Source organism: Tachypleus tridentatus, chromosome 9, assembly GCF_004210375.1.
Source record: "Tachypleus tridentatus isolate NWPU-2018 chromosome 9, ASM421037v1, whole genome shotgun sequence".
NCBI classification, from domain to species: domain Eukaryota; kingdom Metazoa; phylum Arthropoda; class Merostomata; order Xiphosura; family Limulidae; genus Tachypleus; species Tachypleus tridentatus.
In genome coordinates, this window is record NC_134833.1 from 43,030,306 (window position 1) to 43,053,254 (window position 22,949).

At 31.3% G+C, this 22,949-nt stretch overlaps 1 protein-coding gene across 18 annotated transcripts in view; it reads right to left on the bottom strand.

Annotated features, from left to right (window-relative positions):
- The window catches only part of ENGase (cytosolic endo-beta-N-acetylglucosaminidase), a 69,027-nt gene that overhangs the window by 1,519 nt on the left and 44,559 nt on the right, over window positions 1-22,949 (bottom strand). For 15 of the 18 annotated variants that reach the window (XM_076454044.1, XM_076454054.1, XM_076454041.1 and 12 more), the window contains 5 exons: window positions 22,230-22,338; window positions 14,179-14,357; window positions 9,236-9,517; window positions 7,037-7,158; window positions 292-449 (listed from right to left, as the gene is read on the bottom strand). In XM_076454044.1, the coding sequence (XP_076310159.1) occupies window positions 7,071-7,158; window positions 9,236-9,517; window positions 14,179-14,357; window positions 22,230-22,338 (658 nt within the window). In that variant the 3' untranslated portion in view covers window positions 292-449; window positions 7,037-7,070. Of the gene's footprint in view, window positions 1-291; window positions 6,272-7,036; window positions 7,159-9,235; window positions 9,518-14,178; window positions 14,358-22,229; window positions 22,339-22,949 lie in introns of those variants that run through there. The other 3 variants (XR_013013644.1, XM_076454042.1, XM_076454043.1) reach the window with 3 other exon arrangements.

Sequence of the window (22,949 nt, forward strand, 5' to 3'; positions counted from 1 at the left end):
TACCTTGTTCTTCATAGAGATTTCTTTCCTACAAAGCATCAAAAATTAGAATGCCTACCCAAAACACCTACTTAAAAAAATCATGCACTCATTTTATCTTGTAAAACTATGAATTAGTTGTAACTGATCTCTGTATGTAAATCCTCATTTTCCAAAATATTTAATAAGACATGGTTTGTGCCTTTATATTCATATTTTATTTCATGATTAAACATATTTTTATATTCTGTACATAGTAATGTTTACATTCTTAATGCTTTCCTCACCAAGTTCACAGAATTTTCAGCTAAATATTCTATACAAACATAACATTTATTGGCACTTAGAAATTACACTTCAATATATTCAAACAAACTAGAAATCAATAATAATAACAAACAATAAATTTTAAAATTTTTTAATTCAGTGTTCACCATTTAAGTTGCCATGTCAACTGGTAGAGACAACAGCTAAAGAAAGAAAGAAAAAAATATTAATGAGGGAAAACAAATAGCTCACAAACAAGTTGCATGTTTATAAAAATTAATAAAAACAAACATCATGAACATTTTGTGTTAATAAAAGCAAAACAGGTTAAATACTTAAAAACAGCTTGCTTTTTGTAAAAGAATTATACAAGATTAGACTTCATATACAGTCTGGTTGAAAAAACAACAGGAATGGAATAATTTGAATATGACATCTCTACAACAAAATGATGAACAGAACTTTTCTATTTTAAAATGAGATTATCTATTTGTGAAAAAGTTTAGTGCAATCTTAATAATGTCACAGCCCATCTTACCATATCTGATTGTTCTCTATCTGATGACCATGCATTTTGGCAACTGCCCTGTAGCACAGTTTTCATTCCAAAAGGTTCTGTCATGTCCACAGCATGCCACTTCTCCCTCACATGCTTTCTGTAATCTATTCAGTGCATGCAGACAATAGTGTCCTAGCATATCAATAGTCTGATTGCAAAACACCTGTAGGTATTGTGTTTAGCAAATTGACTGGTATGTTTTCATACTGAATAACATTAATACCATTTCATCCTTCGGCTGTTAGAGATTTGTGACAGTTTAATGGCCATTTTATGAAATTAACTGTGTACAAGTGAATTGTGCCACTTTTCTAGATACAGATCCTTTCTTGGTTATGTAACAATCTTATCTGTGACTTGAGGACACCTCTCTCCACTGACCTATACATTCATGGATTTTTTTTTTTTTTTTTTAAATGACACACCATACTTTCCTTCCAAGGCTGAAGACACAACTTGTTACAGGTTTCTATACAAATGGTCCCCTAAGTTGATTCATACTGCTTTGTTTTCAAATGCCATTAAGTATAAAGGGTATTTCCATCTTAGAAATTCTAAGTGCCCAATCTTATTCCATCTTTATGATTTGAATGTATAAATATTTTGCACTGGAAAGGGATTTTACATACTCTTCCTGAAGCAATCAGTTTCTGATGACATTATGTTACCTATGAAATGTTAAACAATGCCATAATATAATTCTCATACATTCTGTTCCACCACCATTTATAGCTGACACTGTGTGAATCTAGTTATTAAGGAGAAAATTATCCTAAAAAAAGAAAACTTCAAGATGTTGATAGGATGTAAAATTAAAAACTATAGTTATAAAATATTTTTAACATTTAACTAAATGTATTCTTTTGCATTATATGAACAAATACTAAGGTTGTATTTTAAATTAATCACTTGTCATTCTGAATTTTCAAATGTGTTACGTAAAAGTGTTAGGACAAAGGCAAAAATTAGATTTCAGGCTACATTCAAAGAACAGTGGAAAGTAAGTCATGGGTAAAACATCAAAATTTTATTAATCTTCATATTTAGTACAACAGAAACTCAGTGGTAGTGCTTGAATTCAGGAATCAGTTAATATTTTTGTGTCTCCATTTTGCTTTAATAACTGCTGACAGTCTTTTTGGCATTATTGCAACATACTTAAAGTGTCCTTTGGGATATTGTTCCAAATATCTCTAATACACTTCCATAAAGTTTCTTTGTAATTTTTGATTTGTCAAGTTTTTGATCTATTAAATCCCATGTCTGCTCAATTAGGTTGAGATAAGGGTTCTGTGGGAGCTATTGCATCATTTGAATGACTCCAGCAGCTTCTTTCTTAGCTAAGTACCTTTCTGCATAATTTGGATGAGTGTTTGGGGTCACTGTCTTCTTGGTACAAGAATCATTGACCAATAATATGCAAACTGGGTGTTCCATAACAGATAAGTATCTGATGACATTTGCATTGGTCCATTATTCCATCTATTTTTCAAATATCTCCTGTTGCCCCAACAGAAAAACACCACAAAATGATCACACTGCATTCCCCATGCTTCATAGCAGGTGCTATGCATTGAAGAAAGCACTTTTTACCTTTCTACCATCAGATGTGCAATCTATACTTTGAACCAAATACTTTAAACTTGAACTCATTCATCCATAACACCTTTTACCATTTATCAACAGTCCAGTTTTTGTACATTTTTTTTAGCAAATTTCAATCTCTTGACAATATTTAGAGGTTAAAGTAAAGGTTTTTGACTGCTGAATGACTAAATATTCCATTCTCATTGAGTCTTAATGGTACTGTAGATCTGGACATTTTTCTGCCATTTGATATGTGGTCATTGATTTCATGGTTGAGATTAGTGGCAGTTTTCCTTCTGTCCCAAAGGTTACATAAACAAAGATATTTAACATCAGTATTATTGAGTTCAGGTGTTCCACCTCTGCCCTTACTATTTCAAGTTTATTTGTCTTGGTTTCACAGTCTTGGGTGTACTTGACAGTTTTCAGGGAGCATTTCATATCTGCAGCAATTTCTTGGAGTCCAAATGGCGTCTAATAAAGCTTTTATGTGAACTTTCTGTTATACTGACAATTCTATTCGCATTTTGGCCCACGGCATTACAACAAAATTTAATACATAGTTTATTTGTGGAGTGCTATCAAACTGATTTCTTCTTGTATATACCAATACTATATGCTACCTCCTTCCTAGCTTCTTTCTATACAGTTATGACACTCCAAGGGATACAATGACAGTTATTTAAGACCTGAAATTTGATCAGTACATTCATTCAAGCAGAACCATTATGGCATGCCCTTGGGACAAGTATATGGGAATTCTACAGAATAAGTATTCTCACCCTAGCTCATTCAATTATCAACTGGGATGAATGAAGCATTCTGTAATGGTATGGAAAAATTAACACTAGACACACACTATACTGTGCAAAAGTGTTAGAACAAAAGAATATTTTGTCATTCTTTCAATTTTAAGGGGTTAATTCTTCTATACATAGAATCAGTTTCACATGAATTCTAAGTCTTTTTGTACTGGCATTGTAAATAACTGATTAACTAACAAAGACGACCCAATAACATATTTGATTTATAAGCTTTATAAAAGTTTACAAATATCAGTAAAGTGAGTTTTCAATATTGATTTCATTAATTAATATAAGAATTTTCACAATAGTTTAGTAATATTATAAGTTCCAAATTGCTAAGAAAACTGAGAACAAGAAAGATTTCAAGAGTAATATTAAAAATCAATAAAGATAACGATGAATTAAATTATACAAACATATCACTGTAATACTAAATTGTTATTTTCTTGTCATAACTAAAATATTAATGTTCAAAAAATAACTTTCTCATTAAAACTCAGTGCTGTAAATCTATAGTTTATTTAGTATTATTTTATTAATATAGAAATAGAAAAAATAATAAATATGTAAAAAAAATTCATAACTAACAATACTGTGACACTTCAAAATATTTTTGATATGGAAATTAATGTTCTGTGTCACACACTCAACTGATAAGCAGCAAAACAGAGCTGTCGTCAAAATATATCTTCGTGTAATGTACCAAGAGAGTATACACAAAGGATTAACCCTAACTAAATTTTTAAAATCATAACAATGGATATATACTTTGTAACCAGCTAAGTGATAGCCTAAACTTCAAATATGATCAAAATATCATGTAACCAAATTTCTAAAAACCTAGATATCTTGTTTATTCTTCCTCTAAATAAAACTCAGTGCAAGTGAGATTGCCAAAAAAATTGATTATGCAAAACATACTTGGCATTGATTAAAATCTTACTTTATTAAGAAATAACTTTTTCTTTTCATCTTAAATAAAACAAATCTCTCAGATATTTCAGAATTTCCAAAATTAAGATGAAAAGTATTGAAAAGAATTATTAAATGATTAAGGCTTATCTACATCAACATGAAACTTAAGTACGACAAGTCCAAATACTCAGATATGTTTTGAGTGTTTAATAAATTTCAAATCAAAATTGGATAATGATGATGTGTGACATTAGAGAAATGATTTCATGTATTACAACCTAAATGCCATATCTTTAATTAAAATACTATGAACTAATATTGGATATTCACTGAAAATAAAACTGGGTATTTCAAATGTTTATTTGTTTGTATGTATTATTCAATACACAAATATTCTCACATTACTTGGTTCAGACTCAAAATAACAATTTACAAGCAGAACAAGAGGAAATTCAGAAAGAAAAAGCCCAAAGGAGACCTAAAACAAATAAAAATTGAATTGATCCAAGAACAAATTGGATGAATCCACTAGGAAAACTAATTAAAATAGTATTTAATACTGATCTAATAACAGCCATATTTAGTGATGAGATACACACGTTTTAATAAAGTACAATTTCTTAATACAAAGCTGATTGTAAGTAAAAATGACAGCTTCTTCAAAACAACTGTGAACTGAAAAATATTAAACACCCTGAACTTTATATTCATCATGGCAATTATGGGATACTAAAAGGACAGGAACCCTGGCTTCCAGTAGACTAATTGCCTAGGACTTACATAAACAATTGTTAATGCATCAAATAATGTAGTTTATCCACTACAGTGCCTAAACCCTCTGAGCTAGTTGGGTTTTGGTAAGAATATACTTCAGTTTTCCATTTTCAGAAATAATTATCATTAAAAATACCTGACTTTCTACAACTTTTTAAAAAGAAAAGCAGAAAAATTAGTAAATGATGATCAAAATGGTTATAAATGCAATAAGAGATGCTTTTTCTCAAAATATAATAGTAATCTAAGATCATCATTTTTCCAAGGGTATAACAAACTTTGAATGTATCTCCAGGTGGATGTTTCTACTAAAGTCCATATCAAGCAGTTTCTTTGTACTTGCATATGTTGATATTTTCCTAAACTGAAAATGCATTTCCAATAGATTACTTACTTCTTCCTCTTCCAAAAGGTTTTCTCATTTTACACTTCTTTCTGTCAGTGGAAATTTTTGCTCACTGTTAACCCCAATACTCCCCACTTATTTCTGCATAGTCACATGTAAGTGGTTATTCAGCAACCCTCCACTAATTCTAGTATGAAACTACCCATATTGTAACTACTCCTCTCTAATCTTGTAGCCCTTAATCACTTTAAGATTGCTCAGATCACATCAAACCATACCAAAAGTGGGAAGGATGGATCTGAAATCTGAGTGAAACTAAGTATGTGTCAGTAATACATCTTCAGTTTAGGAAATTGTTATCTTCTGATATATCTCACTCCCACTTATATAAAACTATAATCCAGCATTGAACTAGTGGAGAGCCAGTAAAAGTTGATTTCTCTTTAAGGAACACCCAAAGGAAAACTATTGAGTGTGAGAAGGAATTAAAAACAACACACCCACAGGAGACTGCACCACTTCTGAATCAAGTGTACTGTTCATCCTTTAATAATGTGTTGCCAAAAAGGGCAGAAACATGGAGAGGCTACAAGAAAAATGTTACAGAAATAAAGAAAACCCTGGTGTAGAGTGTCTTAAATGTGATGCTGTTTACTACCAGAATGTTGTTTTTAATTCCTTCTCACACTCAATGGTTTTCCTTTGGGCACTTCTCAAAGGGAAAATATTTTTTCACTGGTCCTCCACTGGTTCAATGTTGGATTCAAGTTATATTTAAGCAAAAGTAAGATATCGCAGCAAAAGTTAACAATTTCTGAAACTAAAAATGTATTGCTGATAGATACTTACCTCTCTCACATTTCTCACCTGTACTTCCCACTTTCAGTGTGGTATGGTGTCATCTGACCAATCTTGAAGTGATTAGCAGCTGCAAGACCAGAGAGGGTGCTAGTTACAAGTGGGGTAGTATTGCTCTGCTGTTGGTGGAGGATTGATGAATAACTTGTATGTTAGTATGCAGAAAAGTGAGTATCAAGGCTAGAAGTGAATGAAAATTGGCACTGATAGAGGATAATACAAGTTGGTAAGTATCTATTGAAAACAAGTTTTGTATAGCACTCTGAACTTATTTCTTTTCCAGTTTTCCACTCAATAATTAACCTGTTGAAAAAACTGATAAACATGTAGAGTTTCTCATAGTGTAGTTTCTGTGAATTTTTATTCCAAATACTTTAAATAGTTTTCTTACATTTATGATGACTATTTAAACAATACTATGTTTCAAGACACTAAAACTCCTTTGAGAAAATTTTTTCATTGTACATATTAAGATACTCTTCTTAAATGGTACAATATTTATTTTACACTGAAAAAATCAATTTCAAAAACATTTATAAACACTAAGTGCCATACCTGTTACAAAATTTTACTTTATATTACAAACAGTTTTATAACAGCAACTTCAGTTATGCACATACAAGTAACAACTGGGAGCAACATTTACAATTTATAACAATGTTCCACAAACTTAATTTGTTATCGAGAACAAACCTGCACAAGCAGTTATTTTTATTTTGCCTACTTCAATGATCAAATCTTGAACTTTACTGTTCTAAGCCCTCAAACTAGCTAGCAAGCCACTGAGAGCCTGTTTTGTAAGAGATGAAGTTCTAAAATATTTTACCTTAGCCAGTATATCAACCAGAATGAATTATGAATTAATTATTTTAGTTTTTGTATTCATAGTAATTGTTTTGTAAGAAGATAAAATGTGAGGTAATTATTTAGTTGAAACCAACTTACTTGTATTTGTCCAAGTAGAAGTTCTAAGTTTGGCTTAGCTGACTTCTCTAGTAGAGCAATTTTTTACACCTATTTCTTTAACTGTGTGATTTTGAAATTCTGAATAGTTTAGCACAGAGAATCTAAAATTAATGAAAAATAAAACACTCTAAATTAACTGGATCTAAGCACAAGTGAAAAACAAACATATAATATACCAAGTTATTCTCATTGTTCAAGTAAAACTGAATTTCTGTATACTAAAAGTAAACAATTGCACCACCTATCTGTTAAGTACAAAAATAATTTCAATATAATTTTTGTGCTTATGAAATAAACATGGTATATATTAACTGCTGTTATACATTTTATCTGAACAAGTTTGATTAAGAAATAAGCATAAGCAAATTAAAATCAATCAACAATGTAAGTTGTTTTTTTTTAACATCTCCAGTTTCCAGCACCTATGTAACATTACATAAAAAACAAAAGATAGATGAAACTGCAAGGGATCATCCCAACATGTTTCTAATAAATACCAAGTTGTTCTCATTCTGATCTTTTACAACTTCATTCTAATTCCTACTCACTTCTGTACTGATGGTTGATTACTTTCTTTATAAAAAATACAAATATATTGTTAAATGCTTGTTAATTAAAAAAAACAAGTATAGAATAACCTGAAAAATGAGAATATCATGTTTAATGATGTATCAATGGGACTATAAAAGCAATTTAACTTCTGAATGATATATGACTAGTACAAGTGTGAAGATGTTGATAAAATGCCATTTCTCTGGAGCCATCACATTCATCATGTTAGATTAAAAAAATAAAGTTGCACCATTGCAAAGACTAAAATACTGCAAATCCCACAACTGTCAAGAATCAACACAAGCCCAACCCCAATGCCTCAAACAATTTTTTTCACAGATATTTTTTTCACTCTTGACTGCAACCTGGAAGAAAACCATGTTATGCTAACTCATCACATACAAGAAAAAAGTGTACACTAGAGAAATAAAATGTGTGCAAGATGTGGAAGTGAGAAGAAAGGGTGAATGCTGGGCCTTCAATCCAAATCCTGACACCTTAAACACAAGGCCAGGGAATCCAATATCCTCTTTCAAGTGATAGGTAAACTAACATCTCATCACTCAATACTACCTTCTGATTTAACTATTTCACATTAAAGAAAAAATGACACTAAACAAATGCAAAACCTTCACAACTTGGCTTCAATTATTTACAACTAAAACACATATGTTGGTATCACTGTTTGTTTATACCAATATGGATCAAAGTTTTACACATTTCCATAATATATCTACATGCACTTGCTTAAAGTTACTTTTAGATTAGCTGTAGTAAACAGTCATAGTATTACTGTTAAATTTATCTTAATGTTTCATTAAACCTACAAAACAGGACTTAGAAAAAGATCAACCACAAGTTCAGATCAGTGCATATATTTGCATGTTTTCTGTGGGATAAATTACTCAATTTAACCAAATTCTTTCTTTTAACAAAAGGAGTGTGTGTTTTCTTACAGCAAAGCCACATTGGGTTATCTGCTAAGTACACCTAGGGGAATCGAACCCCTGATTTTAGCATTGTAAACCAGTAGACTTTCCACTGTACCAGTAGGGGACTAACAGAAGAACTAAAAAGCTATTAGACCATCACCTAGGCCTACACTACATTAAGGAGTGTGAAACAGATTTTATTTGGGACCTGTTTTATACTTAGTAATGTGATATACCCTTTTTCCTCTGTCTGTTGTTATCTTTCTTTTAAGCTGATACACCAATACACCTGTAATAATTGAATTAAATCATACAAAAGAACACTAACACTTTTCAGTATATCAATGATAATAAATTAATTTAATCACATTGCAGCATACAATGAAAATACAATTTTATATCAAACTTGGTTTTCTAAATATCAAAATGAGAGTGAGTTTCAAGAGATTTGAAAGATGATTTCTTTGCTACCTAAATTGAAGTTAAAGAATATCTGATACAATAATGTGATTATCTAAGCATACATTTTGAAGAAATAAGTCTCTTTTACAAGAATATTTCCTCAGATAAAATTAACCTTAATATTTTAACAAGCCCCACACTGTAAAACAAAGAAATTCCCAATTTCTTGCATTTATATATAGATATACACAACTACTTGTCATATTTCTGTTCAAATAAAAACAATACTAACACAGTCGTCCATCCTTCCTCTGTTTCATCAGGAAGGTCATAAAAGTCTGTGCAGTTTTGGAGTTCTTCCTGACTTAATCTCTGAATAATGTTTTCAGTTTTCATTTTCTTTGCTTCATGTACGTCACTTGTATTTTTTGCACCAATAGTAACAGTAAAAAGTTCTCCTGCAGAAGACATTAAGGTCAGCTGAAGATGTAGTGAAATAGCACTGAGAACTAATGACTTATAAGTATATGTAATGAGAACATCTTCACTGACTGGAAACTTGCAGACAAAAATTCTACAAAAAGAAAAAACAAACATATTACTATAAAGATTAATATTTATGTGGTATAAGATATAACAAATTCCAAAACAATAAAACTCTTAATGTAATTAGTTTTTATTTTTATTCAAGAAAAATATCTATCTCAAAACTAATATAATACTCTCTTTATCTTTCTTATTTAAAAGATAAGCAAACCATATTTATTATTTCTGTTCAGTTCAGCAGTAAAACAACTATATAAAATTATGTTGACATTAACTTGTATAAACAAACTGTATCTAAGTTGGTTAACAAAACATTAACCAGAATTCAAAACTGTTAGCACTAAATTAACTGATTATTTATTGTGATCCAACTCATTGTGGCCTACAGGCTGAATTAAGCCCCACAACAAACTGTAACTAGCTTTCATCAAGTGATGAAAGATTGGATAAAGTACACCACAGCAGTGACTCTGAATTTTTAACCTATGATTCATAAAGAGCTTAAACTTCAGTCCTGTTGAAGTAAATACTAAACAATATTTGTTAACATTAAAGTGGAAGCCATGATAATGCCAAGTGGTTGTGGTAAAATTATTTATTTCTAAGAATTCAGTACAACTTATAACTTTGCACAAGTTACACTCTTAAAATTTATAATTATGTAATTTTTGTTTTATTAAATGCATTTTTGTTATACATTTAAGATGATACATGATTTCTCACATGCTAAGGGACATGGTACAAACTTGTACCTCACTGTAATAGTTAAAGCCAGAATAGTCAGATCTTTAGCCATTATGTAACTTGTAACTTTTCAGAAGTGCATCAGTATAGATCTCTGCTGTTTTTCTCTATTATTTTTCAATTTCTTTGTTTAAGGCTTTGAGAGCTTTATGAGCCCTAACAGTTTAGTACAGACAGTCACTTTAAGCAAACATACTGGTAACTTGTTTTATTTTAGCTTTAGATTATTACAGATTCCAGAATCCAAGGAAATCAAAGTCCAACATTTTACACAAAGTATGAAGTACAATTTTACTTAATTTCGTTTCACAATGATTTTTCACATTTGAATTGGTGATAACTATTTAAAAAAAGTTTTCTTCACATTCCTTCAATCAGTTCTACATACACACAGAAGACATTTGCCATTTCATTTGGTATTGTACTATATTATCTGTAGTATATTTGTTTTGTTTTCAGGATTCAATAAAATCTGTTAACTTTTTATCTGTGTCTCCTCTATTTCTTTGTGTAATAAACCTAGATGATATTCAGAAACTTAACTGTTTATTCTGAGGTGCATCTACAAAGTGAAAAATACTACAATAATCTGAAATTGCTGAATTTATTGCTGAAATGTTATTTTTAATTTGTCCAAGGTGATATTTGGAATTAAATTTTATACTTGAGAGCAAAATCAGTACTTGCATTTGTAAAGCATTTGTTTGTCTATTTTGAAAAAAAAATTTAATAAGTTAAAAGTAATGCTAATGTGCTACAATTTCTAGGAATATTAGTCCACTCTTAAGTATCAACTAATAGTGCTGCAGTATAGATCTCACTGTCCAAAACTTGATGATTTAAGATTAAGACCATACAATAAATTACAAAATGAAAAATAAAAATCACAAGCATCAAACTTCACTAACATCTTACCTAAACATTGTTCAGGCATTAAGCCAACAGTCTTTGTTTTAATGCCTCCTCCTTTGAAAACACAACAATATAAAAAAAAAATAAAAACATAAGGAAATCCTCAATAGTTGCAGCATTTGAAAATCGTTTAAGCAGGATTAGAATAAATTAATCTCGAGACCTTGGATGTGGTCAATAATATCAATTGAAAGAGTTTGACTTCTTGAGTTTGAAAGTATAATTAGATCGCAAATTGGTCAACAGATGATGGAGCTACGAGTTAAAGTTTATACTTCAGAAAAAACAAAAACTCAGAGCTGTATGATAAGCTATTATGCAATGGCTAAAGATAAGAAATAAGTACAAAAATAAAAAAGATCAGCAAATAGAACAAAAGAAAAACTGATGTTAATTTTTAAAAGTTTATGTTGTCTGTGGATTCTTTAAAGATAAGCATGACTGAAGATTTACCAAACATGTTGAATATAAAGGATAATAATAGTGTTTAATGTAAATACATGCACAAGATGAAATTCACACAAACATACAGTTACCCTATGCATAATAAAATGTATGGTAGCAATTATTTTTCAATAGCACACATTATAACTGCAGATTGACATACAGGTATGTGGAAGTTGATGACATAAGCAAAAATAAGGGAGATGCAAAGAACACCACTGCAAAAGTGTAGTATTAACTACTAAGGGGTTTTACTAGTAAAACATCTTTGATGCTACACAGTACTTTGTGTAACATGCTGCATTTTAATTTAATGTTAATAATCCTAGGCAGGTTAAACTTTTTCTTTGAGATTTAGTCAATGTTTTACACCAGGGGAAGTCAGATTCAGTGTTGACCATTTACTCTCTCTAAGGAAAGTTTTTTTTTTGTTTGTACTGTTATTGAATCCTAGGTATTAAATAGTCCTTGTTACATCATTGCACTACTCACAATATATTACATTTTGTCCATTGTCAGCAGTTTTTAATTAAAATAACCTTTCTGTGCAATATCCAATTCAAGGGATATTAGTAACTTGACTTTAACTAGCTTCACTTATGCATGATTGCACTATTAGTCTTCATTCACAATACAGTTCCATTTAGTAGTCACATACATATACTCATAATCCCATTTTAATATACAAAATAAGAGCTTCTTTCATCAGACAGTATTATTAACTCTTTATTTTGCTAATTAGTTCATTTTTATTAATACTTTTTTCACAACGTTGAAATGGTTTGTACAGGAGTCTGTCTGATGATCTTGGTATGTTTGAACAGTGGAAATACAGAGTCTGTTGATCATGGGATTCTATATGCTTTTGTTAAAATATAGTATAGTATTTGCTGTAGTTTGTTGAAATGCATCTTTGATACACTGATCCATGTTATACAGGCATATTCTATGACTGGTCTAAATTGTTCTGTAAATTTTTAATATCTTTTCTGTTGAAGCTCCTTGGTAGTTTCCAGTCAAATTCCTAAGATTTTTTTTCCCCCAAATTCCAGTTTTAGGCCATAAATGTGATATTCAGTTTAATTTTAATTCAAATGTAATCCCTAAGAATTTTGCTGATGTTTTTACCTGTAAAATAAGCAAATCTACATATAACTGTGGTATTATTTTACTTGTCTACAATTTTGTAGTAATATGAACATTGCTGCTGTTGAGTTTGAGGCACTCTTCTGGAGTGCAACATAGTCTGTGAACAGTGAGCAAAAAGAGTGGTTTGAGTCTTTGAGAAGTATGCTGCTGACGTACATTATAAACAGAGTAACAAAATACTCCTTGAGGGACACCTGCCTCTGGAGCCAAGCACTCAAAGCAGGTGACCTCAACATTTACTCTGATACCCCTGTCTTCCAGAAAGTTAGAAACCCAATGAGTAATTTATATACAGAGGAGATGATCCAAGTGTGGACAATGTGTGTTTGAGTCAATTGTTTATTATTTCTTCCATTAATCTTGTGAGACGAACTGTTGTTTTCCTTGCTTTTTGGAACCAATTTTGGATTTCCAGGAGTATTATTGGTTAAGTTTTCAAGACAATTTATGAGTAATTAATAATTCTTTCAAGCAGGTTTCCTAAATCCCTTGTTAAACTTATGGGTCTAATTTTTGGGGATATTTGCTGATTTTCTTTCCTTCTAGAGCATAAGAACATCAGTCTGTTTCCAAATGATTGGTGTGTATCCTATTTTCAGAGATAAGTTGTATAAAGATGTAAGATGCTTTAATAATCTCAATGAGCCTTTTGTGAGTCATATGTTTTGAATTTTGTCTTGTCCTGGTGCTTTGTTCTTCAAAAGTTGTTTTCTTGTACTTCTACTATACTGTGATGGTCTGAGAAATTTTGTTGTGTCATGTTCCACTTTTGTTGCTGTGCTACTGCCTTTAAGGTCCTCAATAAAGTGTAGTGTATAAATATTATGATTGGTTGCGATACAATTATTTAATATATTCATGAAGTGGTTATTCATGTTTGAGTCTTCTTGTGTTTTGAATTTTTTTGGAGTTGTTCTTTAAATGCATTTGCTTTTTCTTTATTCATATATGCTTGTCTATTATTATTTTTAACTTTAGAGTATGTGGTGATAGTTGTTTTAACTTTGTAGCTTTTACACATGGGATCAGAAATTTTTTATATCTGTCAGAGTATTTGAATACAGGAGGTAACCAATTTTTGTTATTTAGCAGCTTAATGTTTCTAATTTTATTTATGAGAATGTTTATTTGTGGGTCACTGGTTGTAATATATTCTCATCTTAATATTCTTTGTTTCTTTACTTTGTTGGTTATATCAGGGTCTTTAGTAAATATTGGTAAAACTTCTAAATTTAACTGGTCTCATTTTCAAGACCCAAATGGTCCAAGACAGATCTTCTACAGGGTTGTCATGAGACCTACAACACTGATTAACAGAAACTATAATCAATTAAACACATTAAAAAATAATACACATGTTCCAAGTCTGAGATGTCATTGTCATAAAATTCCTATAATGATTATAATAAATAACAATAAAACTGAAAATACTTTTAATACCTGAACACTAATTTATTCCAATCAGTTGGAGAGCCAACAACTTGAAGACAACCACCACCATTAAATCCATCACGTGTATAAATGCATACTCTACACCCTTTAGGTGATCCCTGACTTCCATGAAATGATGGCTGGGGTTGCTGAAGGCTGAGGTTTGTCCATGGTTGAGTTTTTATAACCTATGGCAAAGGTTTACTATATTTATAAAGTATAATGTTTTAAAACTATAATGTTAGGATGAAACTAGTATATACTTTTATGTATATCACAATATCAAGAATAACAGTACCAAATCTATAACATTAGAATCAAGCTAGTGCATGGCACACTTTCATATAAATCACACTGTCGAGAATAATGGTACCTGACTGATACTGAGTTTCAAGTATAAGTGCTTCAAACTCATAATGAAAATTAAACACATCCCTATTAGTTTACAATGGTTGTAAAGTGCAGTTGAACATAACTTATGATCAATGTCCGATGCTATTGTATCTGAATTTCAATAAGTACCAAGTACATTTACATCTAATCTGCACTTCATGCTCCTGGAAAATGAGAAAATTCTTTCTTTATTAATTCAGCATATGTATATGAATTTACAAGCTTTATATTTACTTAACAATTTCACACTACTTTGCCCCTCATACAAAACTATCTGCACATGCCCATAAACTTAAATACTAAATAATGACACTTAATCATACTTTATGTATGATGTTCTAGGTTATGTGCTATTAATGGAACTGTTTCCACCACAACACACTGTAGTCATGATTATGCATCAATATCCAATACAGAGACCTTCCAAAACATGAGAAAATCAGTTTCCAAGACTATGATTAATCAAATCAAAGGCATAAAAAAGTCACTGCAATTGCTTCAGGAGACTTGGTAGGTTTAAGACTGAAAGGGAATGCTGTAATTCTAGTTTATTCATTAATCTCTCTCATGAAAACAGACTTGATGCTAAAGCATTGTTGAAAGCTTGAGAATTTGAATACACAAGCCTTCATCAATTTGAAATTATTATTTTTTTATTTTGTTGTTCAAAATACCAGCATAGCTTTATCAGGCTTAGGATGTGACACTTGAGACCACTACTGTTTAAAACACTCTGCTGTGCAAGTTTTTCACTTCCAAAACCTAAATTGAAGGCATCCTTCTACAAAATGTTGTACATTTGGTCCTACATTATCTAACAATTTCCTTTTGTGAAATACACTTTCAGACAAAAGAAAGTAACATATCTCTTGAGCCAATAAACGTATCTCAGTGGAACTGAACATTTGTAATGGTCCCAAATACAAGAATAAAATACATAAGGTACAGGAAATAATTATTGAAACACACAAGCAATGCAAAAATAGGAGTCACAGACAATATGTAACAATTGGGTCAATTTATTAATAGTACAAATATTTAAAAAAAATGAATAAGTTGTACAATGCATTAGTGTTTACTATATAAGCATGGCTTTACATGACAAAATCTTATTTTCTGTTGACATAATTTATTAATATGTAATTATAGAATACTACTACAAGTGTTCTCTCTGACTTCCCATAGTTCAACCAAGTTATTTAGTCATCTTTCTGACCTCCTCAGTTTTTATGTTAAACCCAAATAGTAACAAAAATCTTTGTAGTATGCAAATATTAGATATTTTACTCTGCCATGGTATATATTTCCAATTTACAAATTTCATGATTTTTGCAAGTTTAGATTCTGGTATGCTAAATCCAGTTGAAGTCATATGATAAATCATAACTTCAGGTGTTGCTTTCTGTACCTTGACTAATCAAAAACTTCTGTTGTTTCATGGCATAGTTGCATTGTGTCCTGCTTGACCTCGTAGTTGGAGAATACTTTGTGGCTGATATATGGAATTTTTGGTTTGTAAGTTACAGAGAGAATATAATTTGTATATGTAGTTTGGCACTTCTGGAAATTGGAGAAACTCACTAGAAAAGTTTTGTTTCTCTGTTAAACTTTTATCCATCTCTTTTGTCAATCATGTCAGTTTCTGCGCAATTTATAAACCCAGTTTAATTTTATTTGAATTTCATTGTAGCTTTGAAATCAATATCACAATTGTACCTGAAATAAGTAGTCCTAAGATGCATCAGTCACACCTTTTGTTTTTTTATTTTCTGCACTTGTTTTCACATTATCATTCCAACCTGCCAAATATTTGAAACTAGTAATATAGGGGTACTTAACCAGGAATATGAAGGATCTCATTCAGTATTTTAATACTAATTTAAAAATATAAAATTTATTGTTGAAAAAAAATTAAGTTTAACTTAAAAATCAATAATAAGTATTTATTTGAACTGTAATTATCATATATTACAGTTTTAGTTACATTTCAATTCTGAAGTTTTTCCACCTATTTTTAAAAGAAATTTAAACAGTATTTCAGTGCAGAGATCTTACATAATATTGATATTATTGTACTTACAATTATTCCCATTCTGAGATTGTAAATATTAAGAACTATTTTACCTTAAAAGGATTTTCATGTGCCAAAACAAGCAGAAACCATTCTTTTATAAATGGTTCAGGCAAATTTAACATGAAAAACCAAAGAATCTTTCTACATCAACCATGACAGAACCATTACTACACTGCAGTTTGTGTCTATCACTGGTTAAATAATTAATCACTCAACGAACAATAGTACAAGGATCACCAACCAATCGTGACACCTACTTGAATTTTCACAAATAGCATATAAACCTCTCCCAAACCCAGTTCAAACTGAACTAAAGATGAAATCAGAAGTCAATGACATTTTTTTCCATATGTAATATTTTTACATAATTGTCCTCCAAGACCTTTTCCCCAAGTGTCACACAGTAATAAATAATTGCTGCACACTTCACCCTTATTTCTTCAACAACTAGTTTTACTGTATAATGGATGATTTTTTTAATTTAAAGAATAAATTAAAAAACGATTCTACAGACCACCTTTTATTTCTTGCAATTTGCTTTTAAATCACAAGTTTTTCTAAGTAATTTTCTTTGAAATAAAAGGTTGAGATAAAAATGGCCCAGATATAAACTAATGGATAGCATGCCTAGACTGAATCTGAAAGTTCATGATTCATGTAATATTATTGCAAAAACATGACCTACACTTTGGGGCTATGGGTATTCCATAATAGTAAAGATAAAATCCAACTATTCAGCCAGAGTAAACAAACATCTGGCAGTGGAAACTCCTGACTAGATGTTATCCTTCTAGTCTATCAGTTCAAAATCAGAGATGACTATGCAGAAATAACATTATTGTAGCTAAATATAAATACTTGAAATAATCTACCCAAACTACTCTTTCCTTGTGAATTAGCTTACAAGTAGCTGTAGTACAAACTTAGAGTTTGTGATCATGCATGTAGAAGTATGCATAAACAAAACATTTACATTTGACAGTTTATATATCAGTTGAGAATGTAATTGTGTTTCTTTTTCAAGTGATATTATTTTAAACTATGCAAATAAATAATCACTTTTTATTCACCAGGTGAAACAGTCAGTTAGTACAGCCATTATAATTGCAAATGTAGGTGTATATTTTCTTCAAAATTAAGTGTAATTAAAATAATTCAGATGTTTAAGATTTTTAGGGTATTGCTCGTTAGTGCAGTATATCTTTTCATATTTAATGGAAAAAAATCGTAGAACAAATATAAACCTTGGTAGGTTAGGAATAATTTTCAGTTAAAACTTTTTTTTTTTTTTTCTGAAATGGTATTGCCCTTTGGAATGAGTTACTTCAGGTGTACTGAATACAGTGAATTTAAGGGAGTTTAAAGGAAAGGTAATAAATATTTTAATGATAAGGGCTGGCCAAATTTTTCTTGTTTGTTTATAAAGTTTAGTTTGATGGGTGAAATCGTCTAGATGAAACAACAGGTTTTATGTTGTCCTTAAATTTTATATTATGCTAAGCCTATAAACCAAACTCAATGCAATTTAGTTTTAAACTTCAACTAGGCATTTAATTTTCTTTGAGCAACATAAATTATTATCAACTACAAATGATATACTGTCTAAATACACATCCATTTAGAACTCTCATGGATAGTCATGATCAATGTGCTGGTGCTACCTGCATGCATGTAAACAGTTCCTAATATAACAACATATAGGAAATGTCTTTTAGCATCAAGCAAATATACTTAATGCCCTTTGGTTGAATTGCAACAAATTTAACAAAAGTCACAAAACTGTATCAAAAACTTAAAAAATAAATTCATTACCAGCATAATTTATCACAAATCCCAAATGATATATGTATTTCAGAGCACCTTCATTTTGCCAACTGTCATATTCAAGTTTTATAGTCATGTGTAAATGATGAAAAGTACTTAGAAAGGCAGAATGGCAAGATTCCAGCTCTTGGAGCAGGGGATTGAGTCAACCATCTATTAGTGCATGCTTTGTTTTTTCAGAGGTATATTACATTGGGGTCACAAACAGCTTACAGAAACAAGTGGCAATTTATTGGTTTATTTTTAGCAGGGTTCTACTTCAGTCATTAACAATGAAACATGGAAAACAAATGTGAAATGTTTAAAAGTCCAAACTCGAAAGAGAAGTACTTTGAAACTTCATGAACAATAATAACAACAGAGTCACAGCTGCTCCTTTTATTTATAATTTTACAACTTGTCTTTTCATTATACTTTCAGAATTTGTCTACAGGCCAAAGGCTCAAGTATATCATTAAATAAAAGATAAGATATAATTTTTAAAAAGTATTTAGAAGGTTTTAAAGATTACAAAAAAGAAATTTGAAATTTTTTGAGGAAAAATACTTTTAATCATGACATTAAATCACTTCCACTCAGACTAATAACAAAACATACTTAATATATTAATGAACAAATTTTTAATTTTTTTTGTGCACAAAAGACTGTTTACGAAATGTATACCAAATATTTTGAAAATCCACTAACTGAAGTGAAAGTTATAGCATAAATACTTAGCATATATATAAATTTGTGTATATAATATCAAGCCCATTGGGAAAGGTTTAAGAGAGATTTACCCAGTTTTAAAGTTGCAACAAAATTTTAAGAACAGCTAGAGGTGGAATGCAAAAAACAAAGGAAACAAAACTGAGACATAACACATGTAACAGGAGATTAATGTGTTATGGTGATCCACATGCCCAACTGCAGAATTTCTTTAAAGGACAATGAAGATAAAAATGGAAAGGATGAGGGTGTTGCATTCGATGAGAAGTTACTCTGAACAAATTTCAGCAAGAAGAGAACAAGGAGGAATAACTTAAATGCATTGAATGATGAACCCAACTAGTGAGGTCAAAAGAGGATTGATCTTTAGATGAAGCAAACTGCTATGAGATAGAGTTGGGAACCATAGAAGGAAACCATGCAAGCAATATAGCAGCAAAAGGCATGCACCAGACATAGAAGTCCATCTAGACTGCAGAGAAGTTAGAGATAAGAAATAGAAGGAAGAGAAACAAGCAAAATGAAAGAGTTACCCCCCTCAAGCCACTGAGGTTTCTGAAAGGAAGGAATGTTCTGGATAAAGAAGATAAATATGGTGGTAAAGAGTGCATGTGACATCAATGGTGAACAAGTCAGACCAGTATTTACTACAGGCAAAAATAAAATATGCCTTAAGGAAAATGTGAAACATAGAACATTAGGAAAGGTTCATACAAAGGTAAAGTAAGGGAATGAAGGGCCACATTAGAATCTCAGTCTAGATGAGTAGGTCAATGGAGAGGATAGGTGAAGCAAAGACTTTACAGTGACAGGAAAGACAAAAACTATATGACAAAAGCTGCCCAATAACCCGAAACTGAGGAAATGAAATGTTCTTGGTTGAAAAGCCATGTGAGAGACTTAGAGACACCAGCCACAGAAGGTTGAGCAGCTGAAAATCCCTGAAAGACTTTCCACTTCTATTCATATACTTTCATGAAAGAAGGGTGTGAACTGAGCTACATGAGGAGCTATACAACAGGAGAAGCCAGATGTCCTCACCAAGGATTGACAAAAGATAGGCACAAAGATAGAGGGCATGCATTATGGGATGTATATCCAGTGATTGGAAATAATGAAGGAGATAAGGAAATAATTGAAATTGATGTAAATGAGGAAACTATGCTTGATGCGACCAACAAGGAGCTGTCAGAATGACCCAGCATGGATTAGGAAAACCATTCAATGAAGTAATTGAATAGGAGGATAAGCGTATAAAACTTTGTGTGAACTTTGGCTGGAGGCATCGAAAGTCTAAACCTGAAGATGTAGTCTCAGGGGCTAAAAGAGGGGTAATTCAGGGTGGTGGCAAAGGCATCAATCTGAGAAAATCCCCACCAAATGAAAAGCCACAGAAAATAGGAGGATGATGAGACCACTCTGCCAGATAAATCTTGTATGGATGAGAAATATGTCATTGGACTGTAACCACCATGGACATGACATGCAATTATATAAATGTGGTGCATGTGGGCTCAACAGAGGACATCAAATGTATAAAAATGGAGATATCAATCATAATATGGCACCCAGTCATGATATCTGCCACCACCATCAAACTGTTAGGATAAATCATCAACAGACAATGTCTAGTTAGGAGGAGGAAGTGATCCATAGCCTGATGGATGGCTACAAGCTCTATAACATTGATATGTAATGACTGCTTATATATGCATCAATGACTCAAAGTTTCCTAGTAATCAACCCATGCACCTCAGCCCTGAAGAGATGCATTCATAAACAGATGCAAGTCCATTTTAGTAGGAGAATGCAGGACTCTTCTCAATACAAGTCTTGTATAATCACCAAATCAGGTCATCTGTACAGGAGAAGGAAATGTAATCAGAGCATCTAAGGTATCCCTAGCAAGATTCTAATGATTGTGCAAGGTCACTGTATGGAATGCATGTGAGCATAGCCTAAGGAGACCAGCATTGCCATAGAAGACCATTTTGTGAAAAACTGATGATTCCACAGAAAAGAGTCAGAAAGGAGAAGATTATGTCCCAATTGAGGTAAGTGTTGAAAAAGATACCAAAATGTACAAGGCATTGGATTGGACAAAAGTAAAACTTCTCCAATTTTATAAACTAGCCTACTGAAATGAGTATGACTGGCTGACTCCTGTTCACAATGGGCCAAAACAAGCCAATAATTCATGTAATAATGGAAATGCAATCACAGGGCATAAAAGATGAGAATCAAAAGCCCTGACCAGCCAACAGAATACATAAGGTGCAGAAACTAGCCTGATGGGTAGGGAGCAAAAGTGGTACATCACCCCATGATGACTGGATTGAAGATATGGATGAAACTACATTGAGACAGTAATATGCAGATAGCATTAACAACATCCATCTTAGCCATCCATGAACCTGGAGGGAGAAATAGGACTTCATGGTAAAACTGGGGAGGTGAACAAAACAACTGAGGTGGAACAAATTGATAACAGGCCTCCAGTCCCTGGTTTTCTTAGGAACAACAAACAGATAAGGGTGGTATCCCACAGAATAATAAGTAACAGTTTCAACAATCTGATAAATGAGTAAGTCCTGTACTTCCTCTGACAGATGTTGACTAAAAATCCTGAGGTGAAGGGAAGGAAATGAGTACAGAGGACACAAGGGAAGTGTAGCACAAAACTTGAACACAAACATTGTATGATGGATTATTAAGCTAAATATAAGAGCAGATAAACACATTTCCAGGCAAGAAAAAATTAATAAAAAACTACTAAATGAAGATAATTATTTTATCCAAGTTTTAGTGTAAGCACGATGATAATAACATCACAATAACTTTTTACCACATGAAATAAAGTATAATAATCTCAAACTAATGTAATTGGAGAATTTTCTGAAACTTCTTATCTGCTGGTTAAAAAACAAACAAAAACATTCAGGTATTAGGATGCATAAAATGTATTTGTTTTGAACACCAGAGAATGATAAATTTCAAATCAACCTCCAGTTAGATTATTCTAAGTACAATAAAACTGTTATTCCAGCATCAACAATCTCACCTTTCCTCTTCTGAATATTTTCTGTCCAAATCCCTGACAAAAAGATGTGATAAATGGAAGTTCTACAAATCCATGCAAAGGTAAAAGACCACATACATTTTCCCAAAACCTGAAAAGAACAAACTATTTCAACTAAGTCAACTACTACCTACCTAAATTGCATGCACTCTATATCTGAAATGTAAAGTATCAGAAAATCAGAATTACACAAAATGTAATGACAAAAAACATCAAAATAATTAAAAATCCTTAATCCTCACTAGAATCAAACATTAAGGATAATTGCAAATATGCTTAAAATCTAATGAAACCTTAGAATTTTACTTATATAAACCAAATGTTTCAACTTTTACAATCTATACATTTAGTTGGATGCTTATTTTATGTAAAATTGGCATTATCAGTAAACAAGAATTAGTGTTTAATAGTACTATTAAGATAAAAAGATATCAAAAGAACAAAAATGAGACTAGAAAATCCTGTAATAGTATGTTAAGGTGATACAGCACTATCCATGAAAAATTTTATGAGAAAATATGACCAAATAAATTTCATGGTGAAATTATACTGCTCAAACAACAAAGGTATTATCAGCATTTTCTAACTATAAAAAGGCACAACTGCTGTTACTATAATGTGAACGAGATGTCTTGGTATATTTTTATGCAAAATAATTACCAGGTGGCAGGCAAATCATGCATATTTTACTTGTTTAACAAA